Below are 21,900 nucleotides of genomic sequence, written 5' to 3' on the forward strand. Positions count from 1 at the left end.
ATGCTTTTTAAGGAGAAGTTTAGTTGGATGTTTATATGTTTTTTTATATGATTTTAATTAAAAAAAATTCCTGGGTCATCCTTATACTGTTGTATGAACTGCCACTGCTTTTTGTTTTAGCATGTAGTGTGGAGACAGGCATTGAAGGGAAAAAGAGTAATAGAGCAACTACAGTGAGAGGAGGTTTATAGGCTTAGGCTTTTGGGTAATTAAGGCTTGTTTTAACTGAAGGCTTTGCTTTTGGTCTGCGTCCTAAATTGTGAAGATATGAGAAGAGGGCAGATGTGATAACAACTTTGTAAAAATCATGTGTGGGGAGGGGAATCAAGTTAATGAGGAATGGTGTTTATCTTTTTGAATAGTACCAGGATTAACCAACAAACTATGAGACTATTAAGAAAGCATTCTATCCATCAATGGCACAACTAGCTCTGGAATTTACCAGAGGATGCAATCAAGATTCATGGCCTAGCTGTGTTTAAAAATGGTTGCATGAGGAGCCATTAACCTTTGGAAATCCACGGCTGGCTGGGTGGCAACATGAGTTCATCATTCTGTACCATGAATCACACATGAGACTTGCTTTCTGACCTTACCTGCCTGTAACCCTGCTCTTTCCCCAGTATGGCTTGGGTAAAAATATCTCCCCTGTAAAACTGCTTAGGTACTTTCATCTGCAGCAGGGTAGGGCAGTTTTCAATGGAAAATTTTATCAGGTAAGTGCTTAGTTACCTGATAGTTATTTAAAAATTGTCTTGCCCTTCAGCACAGAGGTATTGTTTTGAGAACTTGAGTTCAGTCACCAAAGCCAGCTGCCTGGGAATGAGCTTTTATGATGGGGTGTGGCAGCCCTACTTTCTTCTCTGTTGGTCCTAACATTTTTTCCCAGTTCATTTAATGGTACTTGGACTGGATCTAGTTGTTCCATCCTGCTTCATGTAGGAAAAGACATTGTGTATTTTACAGCACTACAACAATAAGCTCCTGTCATAGGCTCTTTGATGTATGTATCAAGGAAAAAAGTGTGTGTCATGGAAAGCAATTAGTCTCTGAAGTTTCAAAAACATTTATAACCCACATACGGAGTGTATGGAGGGCATTTCTTTACATAACTGATCTTATTCCTCAAATGCAAGTAGAACATTGTTAGAAACTGCACTTTCACAGATCACTGTTCAAGGTGACAAGAATCGTTGTCAATAGCATCTATAAAAATCTGGTTCCCAACTTTGTTGTGTAGAATGGTTTATCACTTAGCTTGGCCTCCAGGGCGCATAGCTGACTGGCTGCATTTTTGTGGTCTGGGTCCCTAGTTGCCCATATACTACGCACCTTTTTCTTTCTTCCTTTAGGATCTTACACAACAGATTAACCTGAGCCCAAAGCAACATCACATATCTCAGAGGCAGCTTCTGAAGAACATTGAGACGAATGAAGCAGCGAAGAAAGAAATGTCACGCTGGGGGCTGCACCTGGACCAGGACATTTACAGGGTGAGGGATAGAAGGGAGAGAGGCACCGAGAGGAGAGCGTCATGTCTTTGTTCACTGAAGCACTGGGGAAGTGTAGGGAGATATGGAAGGTGAAGGAAGTAGTGAAAATTTGAAATTATTTACAAAATCAGTGCTTTTCAGTAGGTGTAATAAACAGTTTTTCATTTTATTGCAATAAATTCGGGGCTAATACAAATTTACCTACAAAATTAGCTTTATTTTGTGGGGTATCCATGGGTGCGGGTTATATACTTGAAAATATGATATTCTATAAGGACAGTTATGCACAGAATTGTCTTTATAAAATGCTAGATTACTATTCATTGTATTGTAAACCACTTTGGGTGAATCTCTTCATGAGTTTATGCACAGATCCGTGCTCTGAGCCCAAAATTTCATGCCCAGCGCAGCTGAGGACTCTTCTGGATCAGTGCCATCAGTATGATGTCACCTAATTGTATGACTAGTTGACTAAAGTCCTCTGCATAGATAGGTAACTTGTTTTTAGGGCAGAAGTGGGCCTAAAAAACACAGTTATTACAGTATAAAGAAATAGTGTAACCAGATAGGCTTTGATTTAAAGTTTTCTGATCTTAGTTTTTTTTGTTTTTATATCTTTCAATGACAGTGATCACTAAGAGCCAGATTTTACAAAAGGCGCTTAAGCGCGCCTACATTGTAGACGCCAGCTCTGTGCGGTTGTCAAACTACTAGGCGCCACTTATAGAATCGCGCCTAGAGGCGCCTAAGCAGACTTAGATACACCACTAGGCGTTATAGAGGTAGGCAATGGGATATTTTACCAGCACCTAACTTGGACACTTAGCAGTGCCAAATTCTACCATACCTATTCCCCACCCCTAACCACATCACCTTTTTAGATAGACATCATTAGGCATCGGAGGGCACCTTAATAGGCATAATAGTGGGGTTCCACATAAAAAGCTGTGATGTGTGTGTGGGGGGATAAGTGTTTCAAGTTTAATATAATTTGATGTATTACTTCTTAATATAACTTCTGAAATGGTTTACAAAATAATAAATATATATAAAGGGAAAAAGGAACCACATTGCTAACAGGACAGGAAAGGAAAAAAATGCAGAGCTGAGAACCACAGTCCTACAGAGCATGACCATGGGACTGCAAGTGAGTCTTTTTAATCCAGTCTTAAAATTTGTAAATTAATTTTCAACCAGGCAAAGTGAGGGGACGGGCATTCCAAAGAAAGGGACCACATACACTGAAAATATGGATCCAAAGGGAAGCAAAGTGAATCTGGCGAAGAGACACCACCCAAAAAATCAAGGAAACAAAACCCCATGAAAAGCAAACAAAATAGAAGAGAGTGGGAATGGAGCAGTGCATATCAACTGGGGGATACCACAATTCAGCATAGTATACACTAGCTGTTTTGGAGCCCTTACTCCTGCATCTTTCAGTTCTTGCACCCGCACTCATTACTATATGTTTTCATTGTAGCACACACATTTCAGGACCTTGTTATTCATAATCGCCACACTTTTCTAAAATATATTACTTTATAAACCACTCTTTCATCTGTATCACAATTACCCATACTCTAAATATAGCCCATGTGACTTCCCCCCAGTAGCGTACCAAGGGGGGGAGCGGGAGGGGCGGTCCGCCCCAGGTGCCAGCCCTGAGGGGGTGCTCCCGGCCTTGCCGTTAAGTCCCCCCCACCGCCGAAGGACCGCTCGCCCCCCTGGCCTCCCCACACCACCTATGAAGCAGCCCGCAGCAGGATTGCGATGTCAGCGATCCCTGAGCTGCTTGGGCGCTGCTACTTGCGCCGCGGTCCCGCCCCTCCTCTGATGTCAGAGGAGGGGCGGGACCGCGGCGCAGGAAGCAGCGCCGAAGCAGCGCAGGGATCGCTGACATCGCGATCCTGCTGCGGGCTGCTTCATAGGTGGTGTGGGGAGGCCAGGGAGGCGAGTGGTCCTTCGGGGTGGGTCGGGGCATCAGGCCTTCATGGTGGGGCGGGTGGGCAGGCAGGCAGGCTTTCAAGGGGGAGGGGGGTGACAGGCAGGCAGGCAGACCTTCAAGGGGGGGGACAGGCCTTCAAGGGGGGGGACAGGCCTTCGGGGGGGTGTGCAGACCTTCAAGGGGGGGGCAGGCCTTCAAGGGGGGGACAGGCCTTCGGGGAGGGGTGCAGGCCTTCGGGGAGGGGTGCAGACCTTCAAGGGGGTGCAAGCCTTAAAGGGGGGGGACAGGCCTACAAGGGGGGGGACAGGCCTTCAAGGGGGGGACAGGCCTACAAGGGGGTGGGACAGGCCTACAAAGGGGTGGGACAGGCCTTCAAGGGGAGGACAGGCCTTCAAGGGGGGGACAGGCAGGCAGGCCTTCAAGGGGGGGACAGGCCTACAAGGGGGGTGCAGACCTTCAAGGGGGTGCAGGCCTTCAAGGGGGAGACAGGCAGGCAGGCCTACAAGGGGGGGACAGGCCTACAAGGGGAGGGACAGGCCTTCAAGGGGGGGACAGGACTACAAGGGGGTGGGACAGGCCTACAAGGGGGTGGGACAGGCCTTCGGGGGGGTGCAGGCCTTCGGGGGGTGCAGACCTTCAAGGGGGGGTGCAGGCCTTCAAGGGGGGGGGACAGGCCTACAAGGGGGTGGGACAGGCCTTCAAGGGGGGTGCAGGCCTTCAAGGGGGGACAGGCAGACCTTTAAGGGGGGACAGGCCTTTGGGGGGGACCCTGGTTTAGAAGTACACGGAGGGAAGGGGGTGTTCAAAGAGATGTGCATATGCCAAACTTTGGGGGGGGAAGAAATAATGGGTCTGAAAATAGAGGAGAGGGAGAGAGATGATGGACCATGGGATTTAGGGAGGGAAGGAACAGAAAGGGAGAGAAATTGGACACAAGGGATGGTGTGGAGGAGGGATAGAGATACTGGATAGGAGGGTAATTGGGAAAAGAAAGGGAGAGATGGTGAACTCTGGGGTGGTGGGGAAGGAGGGAGAGATGCCGGATGAAAGGGTAGTTAAGAAAAGGTGGATCTATGGAGGGAGATGAAAAAAAGGAAAGATACCAGACTTCCTGGGGAGGGAAGGGAAATGGAAAGGGAGGACAGAGTTGGCAGATGAATGGTTAGCATGCAGAAAGAAGAAAGAAGGAGACCCTGGCAAGCAAGTTATCAGAAGAAAACCAGAGCCTTGGACCAACAAGATTTGAAATATAACCAGACAACAAAAGGTAGAAAAATTAATTTTATTTTCTGTTTTGTGATTACAATATGTCAGATTTGAAATGTGTATCCTGCCAGAGCTGGTGTTGGACTGCAAACGTGAGCTAGGATTTAACAGAGAGAGGAAAAGTCTTTTTTGTTTCTTTATTTTATTTACACCACAGCGCCAGTGTGGTTAGGAGAAGCCAAAGGGGGGTGAAAAAGCTATAAAACCCACCAGGATTTTTGAAAAAAATCACCCAACTGGGCATGAAAATCGAATTGAAAAACCAATTCAATAGGCTGAATCGAATCAAAATTTTTTTCCTGAATCTGGCAGCATTAGTTTGCGCTACTGTCTTAGACTTTAGGACCTGGGATTGGGGAGAGATGGCATCCTCGGTACTTTATAATGCAAGTGAAACGAGCATTTGGTCAGACTTTTGAAGGGTCTGCAGAAAAAAAATATTGTATAGGCCGGGGACATGAGACAGCAGGAAATGGGAACTTTTCTTCCTTCTATTTTTGTGAATGGAAAGGCTGAGGATGTCAGAGAGTTCAGTTAAAATATGTGCTTTATAAGAAAATATAATAATGTGTTTTATAAAGTTTATAGCATAGCTGGCCTACCCAGTTCCTAGTGGTGGTGGTGGCAGCGTGTCAATGTGTTGAGAGGAAGAGGTGGTCTGGGAAATTCTGCTGAGCAAACTCCGGGCCCATTTCCACCCCCAGTTAGTCCACTCCACTCAACTGGTTCACACACTGAGTGGGTCTTTGGGTGTTGTTTTGGGATCTCTTCCAGTGGTTTATCAGTATCTCCTTCTGGTCCAAGGAAGGAAACTTTGTTATCCTTAGCATTGACCTACAGAATATGTTTGTAACAGCGCTGCTTGTGTGGCATTAGGCTATGTAGTGATCGAAAGAAAAAAACAGACCTTTGCACATTTTTGCACTATATGGTGGATGTATGAGGAGATTCACATTTCCTGCACAGCTAAGTCCATGTGAAGTTACCTTGTGCTGTATTTGACATCTAGCAAGGTCTCTGTTTGAAAGGAAAGATCTAAACTTAAAAATGAAGTGGCCAGAAGTTATGGTAAAAGCAGATAGTGTAACTGGTTTTAAGAAAGATTTGGACAAATTCCTGGAGGAAAAGTCCATAATCTGTTATTAAGACATGGGGGAAGTGTCTGCTTGCCCTGGATCGGTAGCATGGAATGTTGCTACTCTTTGGGTTTTGACCAGGTATTAGTGTCCTGGATTGGCTACCATGAGAATGGGCTACTGGGCATGATGGACCATTGGTCTGACCCAGTTAGGCTATTCTTATGTTATGTTCTCATCTGTAGGGGCCTTTGTTTTCACTTCTTATTTTAATGTATTTTTTTTCTGGGAACTTATCAGTGTTTTTTATAATGGGAACAAAAATGGAAGAGAATTAATGTGTGTGGGATGAGGGGGTAACTAATTTCTTCGGCTAAATAATTCAATCCACCTCAAACAGACATAGGAGAACTCACGCACCATTCACACACCCTCCAACCAAAAACGTCAAAATGTTCGACAACCTCCTAGCCATTCGAGCTGCAACACCCGACCCCCAACTCTACAACCTATTGACCTCGACCACAGACTACAAAACCTTCAAAAAGAAATAAAAACCCTTCTATTCAAAAAACACATAAAACCGAACTAACACAATCAGAACTGTCCCAAGCATCACCTGCAACTACTCCATATGTACTTCTGATGTCATGACAATTCAGACATAATTTATGTTATGTTATGTTTGGAATATAAGAAAATTTTCACTGCCTGTTTCTATTCTGACCATTTATTCCGTTTCATGGTCATTACAAAAAATATTTTTTTACTTGGGGGGGGTGTCAAAAAATGATGGGCCCTGGGTGCCACATACCCTAGGTACGTCACTGCTTCCCCCCTAATGATTACCTCCTTTTTTTTAAACCCTCCCTTTTATAATATACTACACACACTATTTGTCCTGGAATCTTCATTCTTTTACTTTCATTCTTTTTTTTCAATACTCTATATCAGGGGTGCACAACTTCAGCCCTCACCAGGCCAAGTTTTCAGGATTTCTTATATGAATATGCATGAGATCAATATGCATACAATGGAAGCAGTGCAGGCAAATAGATCTAATGCAAATTCACTGGGGAAATCCTGAAAACCCGACTAGATTCAGCCCTCGAGGGCCGGAGTTGTGCTCTCCTGCTCTTTATCAGTCACACATTACTCGTTCTGGAGTCCTTGTCTCCATACAAATTATTATGTATTCTCTGTATACAGTATACTTCTCTTTATATAACACATTACTTGTTTTGATGAATTCTCCATCACTTATTATATTTGCTTCATTATTGTTCGGTACATTTCTAACACTTTCTCCCTTTGTAGTTTCTTTAATTTAAGCCCTCACAAACCCTACTGTACTGCCATATAGATGCCACCTGCAGCCATAAGGACTATTGGGTTGGGTATAGTATGTTTTGGGGGAGCTCACCATGACCTGCAAGGGAGTTGTGGTGAGATGTTTATGTGGCACTCTTTTTTTTTGAAGTTCATAGCACTGCCCTTTAATGCGCCCCACTACTATGTTGTCATGTCTGAGTGGCCAGTCCATCAGTTTGCTGGCCCCTCCCACATCTAAAAGGTCTTTTTCTAGGCATTTGGAACTTGGACAATTTTTTGGATGAGAATGCGGTATAAAGAGATGACTTGGTGGTCTGGATGATCAAATGGCTGGATGTAGATTTGGATGTATTTTTCAAGAATGGACTTTAGACGCTGCCAACTTTGGGCGACTAGCGCACTAGGCACAAAACGGACTTAGACATATTTTTTGATTATGCCCCTCTATATGTACCCCTGAGGCAGGCTGAAACACGGACCATATCGGGTCTAATCATTTTACATCATAGAAACATGATGGCAGATAAAGGCCAAATGGCCCATCCAGTCTGCCCATCCATAGTAACCATTATCTCTTTCTCTCTCCAAGAGATCCCACGTGCCTATTCCAGGCCCTTTTTGAATTCAGACACAGTCTCTGTCTTCACTACCTCTTCCGGGAGACTGTTCCATGCATCTACCACCCTTTTTGTAAAAAAATATTTCCTTAGATTACTCCAAAGCCTATCACCTCTTAACTTCATCCTGTACCCACTCATTGCAGAGTTTCCTTTCAAATGAAAGAGACTTGACTCATGCACATTTACATTACATAGGTATTTAAACGTCTCTATCATATCTCCCCTCTCCCGCCTTTCCTACAAAGTATACAGATTGAGATCTTTAAGTCTGTCCCTGTATTCCTTATGATGAAGACCACATACCATTTTAGTAGACTTTCTCTGGACCGACTCCATCCTTTTTATATCTTTTTGAAGGTGCAGCCTCCAGAATTGTACACAATATTCTAAATGAGGACTTCCCAAAGTCTTATACAGGGGCATCAATACCTCCTTTTCCTACTGGCCATACCTCTCCCTATGCAACCTAGCATCCTTCTAGTTTTCGTCATCAACTTTTCAACCTGTTTGGCCACCTTAAGATCATTACATACAATCATGCCCAAGTACCGCTCTTCTGTTGTGCACATAAATTCTTCACCCCCTAAACTGTACTGTTCCCTCGGGTTTTTGCAGCCTAAATGCATGACCTTGCATTTCTTAGCATTAAATTTTAGCTTCCAAATTTCAGACCATTCTTCAAGCTTCGCCAGGTCTTTCTTCATGTTATTCAAACCATCCGACGTGGAAGAATCTTTCATCATTGAGATTTGATTGTGTGAATATATCCTTGGTTGATGTACGCTGTTCCATCCCCTCTCATTTGTATTTTGAAGACACACCACCATCACTTCCATCACCTCACTTTCTGTATTGTTGCAACTCGCAGACTGTCCAGCATTATTCCTTGAGTTGCACCCATGAGACCTAAATTACATACTTAAGATTCATTTTTCCTTTCAACTACTTCTTGTAAATAGGTTGTACCCTCACTACTTGCATCCTGTAATTCACGAACTGTCCAGTTTTATTCTGTAATTCGCCTTATTGTCGAGCTCTATCCTAAAATTTGCAGATTGTCCAATTTTATTCCTTGGATTGCATACATGAGATCTATACTACATACTTAAGATTCATATTTTCCTTTTATCTATTTCTTATGTAATAAGTTGTACCCTCACTTCTTGCATTCTGTAATTCACTGATTGTCCAGCCTTCTTCGATGTGAACCGCCTAAAAGTCATTCAACTGTGGCGGTATAGAAGAATAAAGTTGTTGTTGTTGTTATTATTATTATTATCAGCAGGAAAATTGAGAGGAACAGAGAGCCCTCATTGGAGATATGTGACCGAAAAGCAAGACAAATAAGGAGGATTATGGACATGATAAATTTTGTGAACCAGAGAAAGTATCTTAAAGATGATTCTATAACTCATAAGTAACCAATGTTTGATGCACAAGAAGGAGTGACATGAATGCATTTTTTTGGAGCTGGTGACTAGGCGCGCTGCCATATTCTGTGCCAGTTGCAGTCTTTCACCCATCCAGAAAGAAGAGAATTACAATAGCCCAGGCTTCAGATGAGTAGAGTGTGGACCCAAATACATAGCAAAATGTGTATGTTTTATAATGTATTGATCCTGGTGATGTATACTTAATAAACTGAATGTTTATGTAAAAGATATCTGATTGCAAAATATTTATCTTTCTATTGAATGAGTTCTTATTTTAAATCTATTATAGACCCCTGATACAGACGGGTACACGGAAACATGGCATGTAGCAGTTCACATACTAAATGTATGGTTGATTATCTGGATCTTGAAGGCCCTTTGGGGGTGATTTTATAAGTAGCACCTAGAAAATTTGCATCAGCCATGTGTCAATCATGTTCAGGTGCCATTTAGAGAATCCACGTCTACTAGTGCCTAATAATGAACTTAGGCGCTGGTAATGTAGGCCAGGTTTTTAAAGGCTAGGTTCTTTGTAGAATTGTGCCTAGTTGTGCTTAATGACACTTAAGGCTAACTCTGCCCCTAAACACACCTACTTAGGTATGCAACATCACTAAGTGAAGCTAGGAACCCGGGTGTTAACCATCGTTCTCGGGAGGCGCTTAGCAGCATCTAGGTTTTGGTTTGGTTTTTTTTTAATAGGCTTTTAATAGTACAATCAATTATCATGCCACTTATAGCCAATTAAAACAATTATCGGTAAATTAGACACCGGCATGTGCAATCCTACAGAATTTCCCTCTTTGTGCTCTTTTCTTGTTCCTTGCAAAAATATTTTTGCCATTAAGTGGCCATTAAGAAATATCAGTTCCTAAACACCTCTTTCCTTTTTCCTCTGTATTTTGCCATTAGACAAATGGACGAATTCTTCCCTTGGAGAAAATCAACCTTCGAAATAACTCTTTCCCCACTTCAGAAGAACTGAACTGGACAAGGGAGGTGATCCGGGAAGCTGCCCTCTGTACTGTACGTAACTGCTAGGATTGTGAGAGGCTCTGTGGTGTATGATGTGGAACTAAGTGATCATTCAACCTTTTTCTGCTTTGTTTCCCCAGATTCCCTTGAACTTTTGGGCCCTGTTTTATACAAAACGCTGTGCGAACCAGGCCCAAGAGCTGGTAAACATGTTGGAAAAAGTTGCAGGTCCAATTGGTATGAAGGTGGACCAGCCAGCCTGGGTGGAACTGAAGGATGATCGTACAGAGACCTATGCAAGGAACATCAAAGCAGCACTAGGCTCAGAGGTATAATGTATCTCAGCCTATCAGTGACACAAAATAATGTACCCTGTTTCCCTGAAAATAAGCCCTACCCTGAAAATAAGCCCTAGCATGATTTTCAGGGTAGGTCCTAATATAAGCCCTACCCCAAAAATAAGCCCTAGTTAAGATCCCTCCCTCCCATCCCTTTGTGCACCAGAACACCACAGACTGCCTTACATACCTCCGAAGCCTGAAAACTGGTGGCAGCACTCTGAACGGGCTGCTTCGAGGCCTTCCCCACTGGGGCCTTCCCTCTGCCACATCACTGAATGTCATCAGTGATGCGGCAGAGGGAAGGCCCCGGTGGGGAAGGCCTCAAAGCAGTCAGTTTAGAGTGCTGCCACCAGTTTTGAGGCTTCAGAGATATGTAAGGCAGTCTGTGGTGTTCTGGTGCACAAAGGAATGGGAGGGAGGGATAGGTATAACACAGTGGGTGGGTCGGTGGTGTTCAGGTGCACAAAGGGATGGGAACGATAGGTATACCAACAATAAGACATTCCCCGAAAATAAGTCCTAGTGCATTTTTTGGAGCACAAATTAATATAAGACCCTGTCTTATTTTCGAGGAAACACGGTAGTTGTTCTAGTTTTTATATGACATCCTAAATTAGGGAATTAGTCGGTAAAACACATGAAGATCCTGTGATTCCCTTTATGAAATGCAGAGGTTATTGGTGCACAGAAAATAAAGGGACTTGAACCTGTATGATAACAAACAGGTTTTGAATTTGGGTCTCCATTATGCTGACCATGTTACTCCCTCTTCTGGGGTTGTTATGCTGTGTTAGTGAGGGGTTTTTGTTTTTTTTCTGTCATCGGCTACAATACCACAACTTCTTGATAGTACAGGCAGAAATAAAAATATAAGTAAATTACACATGCCTAGGGCCCAAAGGTTTGAGAGAGGCATGTCAGAAATGCCTTAATATATTTAAAAGCCAGAACAAAACTACAGAGAATGTACGAGGTGCAGGAATTTTTTCATTAAAAGTTATAAAAAACATTGATGATAACATCACTAAAATTGTATCAAAGTACTGGTTGTTGTAGAACGTACTGGACGTACTGTGTTTCAAATTAACTTCTTCCTGAGGGGTCCAAGATGTTCAGTACATAGATTTTTTTTTTTTTAAATTTTTATTTATAAATTTTTGCATTCTTACAATATTTGAATTGTACATATTATCTTAAATTTATACATGAAAATTGTGATTACAAATAATTCATCTTATCACATAAAATATAACCCTCCCCTTTTTTCATTTCTTAATTCCACATAATATACATTCCCCTCCCCAATCTAATATAACTATTACTAATGTGCTATGAAATCTGATCATTGGAATAACGAGTCAATGGTTCCCAAATTTTCTTAAAATTATGAATATATCCCTGTTGTAATGCTATTGTTTTTTCCATTTTGTATATATGACAAACTGAATTCCACCAAAATGTATAATTTAATTTGGTATAATCCTTCCAATTTTGAGTTATTTGTTGCATGGCAACCCCTGTCAATATTAATAATAGTTTGTTATTGTTTGCTGAAATCGGGTTCAGTACATAGATATTGAAGAACCAAATAGATAAAAACAATTGTACTAAGATTCTAAGAACACAGGCGAAGAGCTTTCCTCAGTGCAGTTTCACACACCCTTAAAGTTCAAGTTGCAGGCCTTTCATATTTTAGAGCACGCAGAGGCGCTAGTTCGATTACTCTTCCTCCAGCTGTGTCCAGGTTTCTGAGAGGGGAAATTCATTTGTGACCTCCTTTGCGTCTTCATTTCCCTTTGTGGAATATTAGCATCGTTCTGCAGGGCCTTGGAGATGCCCCATTTGAACCACTTAAGGATGCTTCTCTTCTGGATCTGACAGTCAAGACTGTCTTTCTGGTTGCCATTGTCTCGGCACGGTGTATATCGGAGCTTCAGGCTGTTTCGTGCAAAGAATCCTTACATATTCTGAATGCTGGAGTTTTCTCTGTACTGTACCTTCCTTCCTTTCTACCGAAGGTAGTTTCTGCCTTCCATGTCAAACAGGAAGTTAATTTCTCTACATTTCCTTCCGCAGGCTTGGAGCAAAAGGATCGGATCTTGCGCAAGTTGGCTATCAGGAGAGTCTTGCTCCAAGGTTTCAAGGTTTCAAGGTTTATTAAATATTTGATGGATCGCTATATCGTTATACAAAGCGATGTACATTAAAATACAATCAGATAAGATAATAAAAACATACAGTTCATTAAAATAATAATAATAACATACAATAAAAACGATAGATTTTAGACAGGACCAACATCAATTGGGAGGAAAGGGAGGTTAAAGTTACATATCGTAAAAAAAAGAAATACATTTAAGGAAAGAACATCAGGGAGGTATTAAAATACTTGAAACGAAAAATTAAAAAAAATAGGCGAATTTGTATTTTATTATTTATGTATTAAAAATTTTTTTAAAAAGATAAGTTTTAAGAGATTTCCACTGTTTGGAAAGGACTAATTCTTCCCGGCTTTCTGATCGCCTGTTTGTTCTGACTGCTGTGCCTCGCCGGGGTTGGTCAGGAACCAAAGATTCGATCACTCGATGGTCTCGAATGGTCATTTCTGCAACTTCCATTGCCCATGGCAAGCAGCCGCTGATTTCGCTTAACATCCACTGGTATGATAATGTGGCTGCGTCATGGGCAGTGTCTCACGCAAGTCATCCTGATGAACTTTACAGTTTGACTACTTTACAGTGCTGCTACTGGGTCCTCTCTCCATACTGTTACTCGATTTTGCCGAGTAAATGTGATGGCTCATTCTGCTGCCACTTTTAGGACCTCGGTGTTGAGGGCAGGCTCTTCTGTCCCTCCCTAGATGTTACCATTGCTTTGGTATGTCACCTAGCATATGGAATCCGGAAGGGACATAACAGAAAGAAGATTATCGACGGTATAAACCTAATCTTCCATTGTATCAGTTGTTTGGGTTATCTTATTATAAGTTGTAAACTAAATCCATTTTTGATAGCCAAGGATCATCAGATTCATCCTTCCATAGCACAGGCTGCCTTAGGAGTATGCCCAATGCTGGACCCTCCAGAGAATTTTTAGTGATCACTTGTCTTATACGCCATACAGTTCAATATCGTTCAGAAGCTCTTGTCACAGGACAATACCACCTTTAAAGCAGGCATCAGGAGAGAAGGCTTACTGGGGTCCTACCCTGTCTGAGGGATTTTTGAATCCATTCCATGTTTCTGGACCGACCCAACTAAGATGATAAGGAGAATGTAGTCTAACCTGCTAATTTCCTATTCCTGATGCCCATCTAGACTAATCCAGGCTCCCTCTCAGCCAATAATTTGGCTATGTTGTTCACTTGAGATGAATGTACTTGTTGCAAGGATCTTATGCTGGCATTGTTCAATCAACTCAATATGCCCTACTTGGTAGAACTATCTAGGTGTGGTCATTGGATGAAATGGTCAGGTGACTTACCTTGTTAATAGAATATTGGGTACCTGTTTTCTACATGGGGCCCTGTATAGGATGATTGTCTACATCTGTTTACTGATAGGGAAAAATAGGGGACACTCGATGAAATTGCAGGGAAAAACTTTTAAAACCAATAGGAGGAAATATTTTTTCTCTCAGAGAATAGTTAAGCTCTGGAACGAATTGCCAGAGGTTGTGGTAAAAGCGGATAGCGTAGCTGGTTTTAAGAAAGATTTGGACAAATTCCTGGAGGAAAAGTCCATAGTCTGTTATTGAGAAAGACATGGGGGAAGCTTCTGCTTGCCCTGGATCGGTAGCATGGAATGTTGCTACTCTTTGGGTTTTGGCCAGGTACTAGTGACCTGGATTGGCTACTGTGAGAACAGGCTACTGGGCTTGATGGACCATTGGTCTGACCCAGTAAGGCTATTCTTATGTTCTAGACTAGTCTAGCCCAGTTCATGCAAAGGAAATTTGCAGGTAAAAACTAAATTTAATTATGGGAAGGAGTGGTTTCCAATGTGTCTATTTGTCTTAGGTCACCAACAGGTTAATTCTGCCCTAGGGGGTGAAGGGGACAGATCCTATTGGCCAGCTGTCATAGCACAGATTTAGAAGAAGGCTTTAGAGTTAGTGAGAATAGATTGCAAGTGATCTGAATAAAATATGTAGCGCTGCATAATAGTGAGAACATAACATAACATTCTACTTATATACCGCAGGACCGAGAAGCTCTATGCTGTTTACAAAAGAGAAAGTTGTTACAATTGAATAGAATGCACTATGTTACATTACATTTGTGATTTCTATTCCGCCTGTGCCTTGCGGTTCTAAGCGGATTACAATTAAAAGAGATCAGGACATTACCGAGAGAATTACATTACAACGATTTAAGTAAATTACATGTTGTGGTATAGAAATACAAGTATAAGATATCTGGATTTATCGATAGAATAACTTGACAGGGTTCAAGTAGTTACAAGGTTCAGTGGGGAAAACAATATAGGCAACTGAAGAAAGGTACCTAACTTTGAAGGAATCAGTTAAGTGGATACCTAAGGGAGATGCTTATTTAGGAGAAGGTTAAATGGATTCCTAAGGGAGATGCTTATTTAGGAGTTTGGATATTTTTGGTAAATGAGGTTCAAGGGGATGACTAGTGTGTTATTTGCTGGGGAGAGTGCATGTGCGATTGGGGAGGGGAATATTAAGTAAGGACGTTTTTGATTTCTTTCCGAAACACTTTGATGTCTGTTGTTTTGATCATCAGTTTGGTGATGGTGGGGTCAATTTTCGCTGCCTGAGTTGCTAGAAGGCTGTCGTAAAGTTTCTTACATCGGGTACCATTATGAGGGGGGAAGGTGAAAAGATTCTGAGTTCTTCTTGATCTGGGTAGTCGGAGCGGCAAAGACGGTTGTTCAGGTAATTGGGGGCCATACCATGGGTTACTTTGAAAAGTAGCAGTATGTTCCTAAAGAGAGGTTTCTTGGCAGCATTACTGAGGATTTGAAGCTAGCTGTACTAATTAGTAAAATTTTTTTTTTTGACCCAGCAGATTTCTCCTGTCACTTGAGGCTTCCAGCTTGGCTCTAACCTTATGAACATAAGAAATGCCTTCATTGAATCAGACCTTTGGTCCATCTAGTCCGGTGACCCGCACACGCGGAGGCCAATCCAGGTGTTCCCTGTTTAAGACCTAGGTGTTCCCTGATGAAGACCCTATTTTCCCGTATCCCTCAATGTGATTTGCAAGGAGGTGTGCATCCAACTTGCACTTGAATCCCATAATTCCACAATTACCTGGGGATATTTTCCACTGTTTTAGAACAGAACAAGTCATTTCTATACCACATAACCAGTAAGTTTGATGTGGTTTACAAAATTTAACAAATTATACAAACTAAAGAAAATTGATTAATTTGTGAACAAATGTGTCTTCAGTCGCTTTCAAAAATGATTGTAAGACATGGAACTCAATAACAAAGGTTTCAGTTCCTTGTCCTAGAAAGCCGCCTGATAAGAAAGCAAAGATTGGTGGTGTTTTATGTAACGACAGCCTTTGACAGATGAACTGACAGTGTGACAGTTTGACAGTGTGAACTATGTAAGTGCTTGGATTGAGTAAAGGAAAATAATTCAGATAAGTAAATGGGCGCCATGCCGAACAGGACTTTGTAACAAAGGCAACCAAATTTAAATTTTATTCGAGCCTCCACAGGAAGCCAGTGCAATTCTCGATAGTAAGGACTCACATGATCGAACTTTATCAATCCATAGATCAGACGAACCGCTGCATTCTGGACTATGCACAGCCTAGATAGATTTTATTGTTCCTCTTAGCTTGCTTTAGTCCAGTCGTTGCTACAGCAGATTTGCATTGGTGGACAACAGGCCTGGACTTCTTCCAGGAACCTAGCAGCAATAATGGCTGTTGTGTGTTGTCATTGCACAATGTCTATGACTCCTTCCCCACCAAGGAGCTTTTTAATGTTGCCTCTGCAACATCCCCAATCCTGTCTGATCCAGAGAGTCAAAAATCTGACCCAGTAATCAAACGCACCAGGCCATCTTCCTGTACGGATGGTATCATTGACTACAAAATGGTACCTTTTCCATTGCTCGATAAAAATTACCTATGGTCCCCAAGTATTAATAAAAGAACTCAGGTTCTGCATGCTCAGTGCTGCCTTTTCATGGATTCTGTGTCTGGTTGCAGGAGGCCTGGCTACTGTGGGGTGGGTACCTCAGTGATCACCGCACTCCTGAAGAATGGCCTGGTATTTGAGTACCAGCACCTTTTTAGCTAGAAAAACGTGCACTGCCAGAATGTAAGATAAATAAGAACCCACACCCTTTTCTCAGAACTCGCAGAACAAGCATAAAAAGGCTAAACACAAGTAACCAGATGAAAGATTATACAGCACAAAATGTAGAACACCATTACATTTATAAAGATTTTTTAAATTTAAAACAGTTTGACTACTTTTCACATTCAAACAAGTATTTTTCATCAAAAGGGTCAAGAAACTCTCCAAAGTCTAAATTAAAGGTGGTGCAAAACCCTTAAAAAAATGGGGAAAAACACTGCTTCTCCCATTAGAGTTTGCAGATAATGAAACATTCCAGCAGAACAGCAACTCCAAGGCAAGCCTCTCTCTTTTGTCAGTGTTTCACTTAGCAGAGCGGGCAATGGATGAGCCAAAGACAGCAAAAGGAGAGGGATAAACGTTGCTTTGCAGCTATTTTGCTGATCTATGTCAATATTCATTACCCAACTGTACTGTGAAATGGAGTAGTATTTATTCATTTTTTCGTTGTTTGTTCGAGCTTTAATGTGAACTTTAGAGGGATATTTAATCATTCTGAATGTTTTTCAGTGTATGTATGGGTTTAAAAAAGATTGGACAAGTTCCTGGAGGAAAAGTTCATAGTCTGCTATTGAGACAGACATGGGGGAAGCCACTGCTTGCCCTGGGATATAATGTTACTGCTCTTTGGGTTTCTGCCAGGTACTTCTAACCTGGATTGTCCACTGCAGAAACAGGATATTGGGCTAGATGGTCCATTGGTCTGACCCAGTATTGCTATTATGTTCTTATGCTTAGGAGGGTCTATAAAATTGACCTAGGGTTTTCTCCTCTTGAATAGGAACAGATAAATTTTCTATTTCTTTAGTGTCCCTCCAGACCGGCAATTGGTGTACGCTCCTCTGCCAGTAGATGGAGACCAAGATATTAACTTTTGGCTTCAGTACAAGTGGGCTGTGCAGACCCTATTACAATCGGTCTTTTCTCAGTCTCCAACAGGTGGAGTAGTAAGCTTGTGCAGTCTGTGCGGGCCTATTGGATCTGATTTAGTGGCCCAGACTACATTTAGAGTGCCTATGGGGTCTGCATTCTTGAGACAGCTGGTGAGTTTTTTTTGTTTTTTTTTAAAAAGGCACAAGAATAAAAGGAGCATAAAGTGGTCCTGAGGCCACCGTTTTTGTACAGCGTTGTGCGTGAGGTTTTGGTGCATTCAATATGAGCACTTCAAAGAAGCATCACAAGTGTGTTTTATGTGGGTGCCGAGCAGTGGATGTGGCTGGCGGGTGCATGAAATGCTCCGGCCGCCACAAGGGGGACCCGACATCGGGTGTTGACATGACAGGCTCCCCATCATGCGTACACTGCTCATCAGCGGGAGGCGGTGGTGATGCTCGGACCTCACCTGACGCCCATGCCGGGGTTTCCTCATCTGCTGGTGGTCTGGCAGATTCGATATTGTGGACTGCTGGGGATTCCCTTATCGCTGTAGCTGGGGCTGCTAGCGTTGTTTCTGTAGTGGCAGGATCATTTAGTTTTGGTTCCGCATATTATTTTAGATGACAGTTTAGCAAAAGCCCTTCCCTTGGTTTTGGTGGGAAATTCATCCATTTGCCCACAGCTTCAGGTAACCTTCCTGCTATCTTAGAGAGGCAGGAACAGGTCTTAAATGTGTCTTCTGCTCCTGCTATGATTTCTGGATTGCTGCCGGGGTTGTTTAGCCCTGATTTTGTTTGCCATGTGCAAGGCTCATTTACAGACTGCTGGGGGTCCTGATTCAGTTCTGGGGGTCTCTGGGTCATCTGATGGGTTTCTCCCTTCCATGGCCGCCCCCAATCAGTCTCCTGCTATGGTTGCCTTTATACAGCCCCCTCAGCCATCGTCCAAATGGCCACAGGTGTCTTGGGACGAGGCTGATCCATTTTTACCAGATGAGGACTTTTCAGATCCATTAGGATGGTTATGCTCTGGAGTTTTCGAGACCTTTGCCAGATTGTTTCCTCTCCTCTCCTTGTCAGGCAACTTGGAAGAGAAGGGCTTTTCAGCAGACTCTGCTCAGGTTGCTGGACCTCAGATAGGTAGTCCCAGTGCCACCTCAGGAGATTCGCACCGGTAGATACTCCATTTACTTCGTGGTGCCCCAAAAAAGAGGTCAGCAGAGCGCTCTGGGTTCCATCTTTTTGTATGGAAATCCTGAAGTCCATAATTCTTCTTGTCCAACCGGGGAATTTTTTACTTCTCTCGATCTGACGGAGGCATATCTGCATGTTCCTATTCGGGATTCTAATCAACGTTTCCTTTGCTTTGTGATTTAGGGAGAGTATTATCAGTTTTGTGCGCTTCCCTTTGGTCTAGCTACAACGCCACGCACCTTCACCAAAATTATGGTTGCAGTGGCAGCTGCCTTTCACAAGGAAACATTCTGGTGCACCCCTATCTGGACAATTGGTTGATTTGAGAAAGGTCATTGCAGGAGAATTCCCGGGTTACGGCTTGGGTTGTGGAGCTTCTACAGTCCCTGGGATGGGTAGTCAACGTATCCAAAAGCTGGTTGACTCAGTCTCAGCACTTGGAGTATCTCGATGTTCTTGTTGACAGCTTGGGGAGAGTTTTTCTTCCAGAGGCCAGGATGTGCAAATTGCAGATGCAGATTCACACTCTGATGCGTTGCTGATGTCCACTGGCAAAAGACTGTCTGCAGGTCTTGGGGTCCATAGTGGCCTCCTTGGAAGTGGTCCGGTGCGTCCTCTTCAGTATGCGCTTCTTCGGTGGAGGTTGCCACAGATTCATGATCTGGACTCTCCTGTCCCACTATGGGGATTAGTTTTTCATAGCCTACACTGGTGGCTCCAGTCTTCTAATCTGGTTCAGGGGTTGAGTCTCAATCGGCCCCAGTGGACAGTGCTCATGAACACCAGTCTCCTCAGATGGGGTGCTCAATATCTCGGTTGATCGGCTCAGGGCTGCTGGTCATTGGTGGAGGCATCCTGGTTTATCAATATTTTGGAGACCATAGCCATTCGGCTAGCATTGGTGAAATTCCAGTCTTTGCTAGAGGGCAAGTCTGTTTGAGTTCTCTCAGACAATGCCACAGTGGTGGCCTATGTCAATAGTCAGGGGCCACCAAGAGTCATCTGGTGATGCTGGAGACCTCTCTGCTCATGGAATGGGTGGAGGCTCATCTTCGGGACATCTCGGCTTCTCACATTGCTGGTGTGGACAACATTCAGGCGGATTTTCTCAGTCGTCAAGCGCTGGATCCTGGTGAATGGGGTCTCGGGTTGGAAAATTTTGAGTCCTTGAATCAACCGATCTTGGATTTCATGGTCATGAGGGTCAACACCAAAGCACTGAGGTTCTTCAGTTGGTACAGGAATTGCCAGGCCAAGAGCCTGGATGCTCTGGTGTAGGATTGGCCAACGGAGAGCCCGCTGTATGTTATTCCTCCGTGGCTTTTGGTGGGTAGAGTTCTTCTTTGGATTGCCCGGCACACAGGCCGTTTGATTCTCGTGGCTCTGGACTGGCCCAGGCACTGTGGTATATGGATTTGGTTCGTCTGTAGTGACAGATCCACTCCCGCTAACCATCTCACCTGATTGTCTGACCCAGGGTCCCATTTAAATGTTTGATCCGGGTCCCTTTTATCTTATGCCTTGGCTCTTGAAAGGGCTCTCCTAAGGGAGAAGGGATATTAAGATAAGGTGATTGCCACTCTCTCAGGATCTCAGAGACTTTCCACCACTCGGGCTTTTGTCCACGTTTGGCATATTTTTGAGGAATGGTGTACCATGTGTGGCATAGTTCCCCTTTGTACTGCTTTGCCTCACATTCTGGAGTTCCTGCAGAATAGCCTGGAGCAAGGCCTTGCCTAGTCCTTCCTTCGAGTGCAGATTGCTGCTTTGTCTTCCTTTGATTGTCTTTTGTGTGGTAAGCATTTGGCCTTCTCTCCAGATGTAATTCGGTTCTTGAGAGCTGCGAAATTACTCCAGCCACCAGTTTGGCTGTCAGTTCCTGCCTCGGATCTCAATCTAATTCTCTCCTTGCTCGTTCATCCTCCATTTGATCTGTCGTCACCTGTATGTTGAAGGACCTTACTGTTACCGAGGTTTTCTAGATGGCCATTACTTCCGCAAGACGCGTTTCAGAACTTCAGGCCTTTTCGTGTAGGCTTCCCTTCCAGGAGTTCTCTAGGTAGTGGGTCATGCAGCAGCTGGTTCCCTCCTTTCTTCTGAAGGTGGTTGCGCTGTTTCATGTTAACCAGTCCATGATCCTCCCAGTCTTGGGTAGTCGAGAGGACTCGGAGCAGAGGCAGCAGCGCAAGTTGGATGTCTTTAGGGTCTTTTGCTCTTAAGTTCAAAAGACCCAGGAGTTCCGTAAGTCAGACCATCTTCTTGTCCTTTTAGCGGGTCCTCATAAGGGGGATGGTACTTCCAAGGCTACCATTGCGCACTGGATCATGGAGGCTATTGCTTTGGTGTAACTTCTCCTAAAGAAGCCTGTTGCGGTATTTCTCAAAGCTCATTCCACTCAGGGTCAGACTGAATCTTCTCTTGTACCTCGCTGGATATCTGTAAAGCTGGGGTTTGAGCTTCTTGCCATTCCTTTGTTTGGCACTACCGGGTGGACATTCAGGTGCGTCAAGATGCGATGTTCAGTGAGCGTGTTCTCATGGTGGCCCTTCGGGGATCCCATCTGTGATGGGTACTGCTTTGGTATGTCCCATCTGTTTCTGTACCGGTCTGGAGCAATGCTAAAGAAGGAGAAATTAGGTTCTTACCTGCTAATTTTCTTTCTTTTAGTCCCTCCAGACCAGCAAAGACCCCGCCCTGTCATTTTATTCAGTGTTTTTCATGAAGAGTATGGGATTTTCTGCAGGAGTTTTTGGTTTGGTTTTTAGGGAAGTTTAAAAGAGCAGTGGCATTTGGTTCGGCTGCTTTACTGTGGGGCATTTCTGAAAGGTTCTTGTACTAATCAGTATCCAACAGTGTTTTCCTTGTTTTCACTATATGAGTGTGGAGTTGGGATGTTATTGTTTTAAGCCTAGTTATTTTCTGCTTGGCTATTCGTTAAGACTGATTGTGATAGGGACTGCACAGCCCACTTGTACTGAATCCAAAAGTTAGTATCTCAGTCTC

At 43.3% G+C, this 21,900-nt stretch overlaps 1 protein-coding gene across 8 annotated transcripts in view; it reads left to right on the forward strand.

The window, feature by feature from the left end:
- PIWIL2 (piwi like RNA-mediated gene silencing 2) overlaps positions 1-21,900 on the forward strand; it is a 318,267-nt gene that overhangs the window by 210,122 nt on the left and 86,245 nt on the right. For all 8 annotated transcript variants that reach the window (XM_033950153.1, XM_033950155.1, XM_033950154.1 and 5 more), the window contains 3 exons: positions 1,353-1,493; positions 10,078-10,191; positions 10,281-10,469. In XM_033950153.1, coding sequence (XP_033806044.1) covers positions 1,353-1,493; positions 10,078-10,191; positions 10,281-10,469 — 444 coding nt within the window. The remainder of the gene's footprint in view (positions 1-1,352; positions 1,494-10,077; positions 10,192-10,280; positions 10,470-21,900) is intronic.

The sequence above is a fragment of the Geotrypetes seraphini genome, chromosome 6 (assembly GCF_902459505.1).
Source record: "Geotrypetes seraphini chromosome 6, aGeoSer1.1, whole genome shotgun sequence".
NCBI lineage: Eukaryota > Metazoa > Chordata > Amphibia > Gymnophiona > Dermophiidae > Geotrypetes > Geotrypetes seraphini.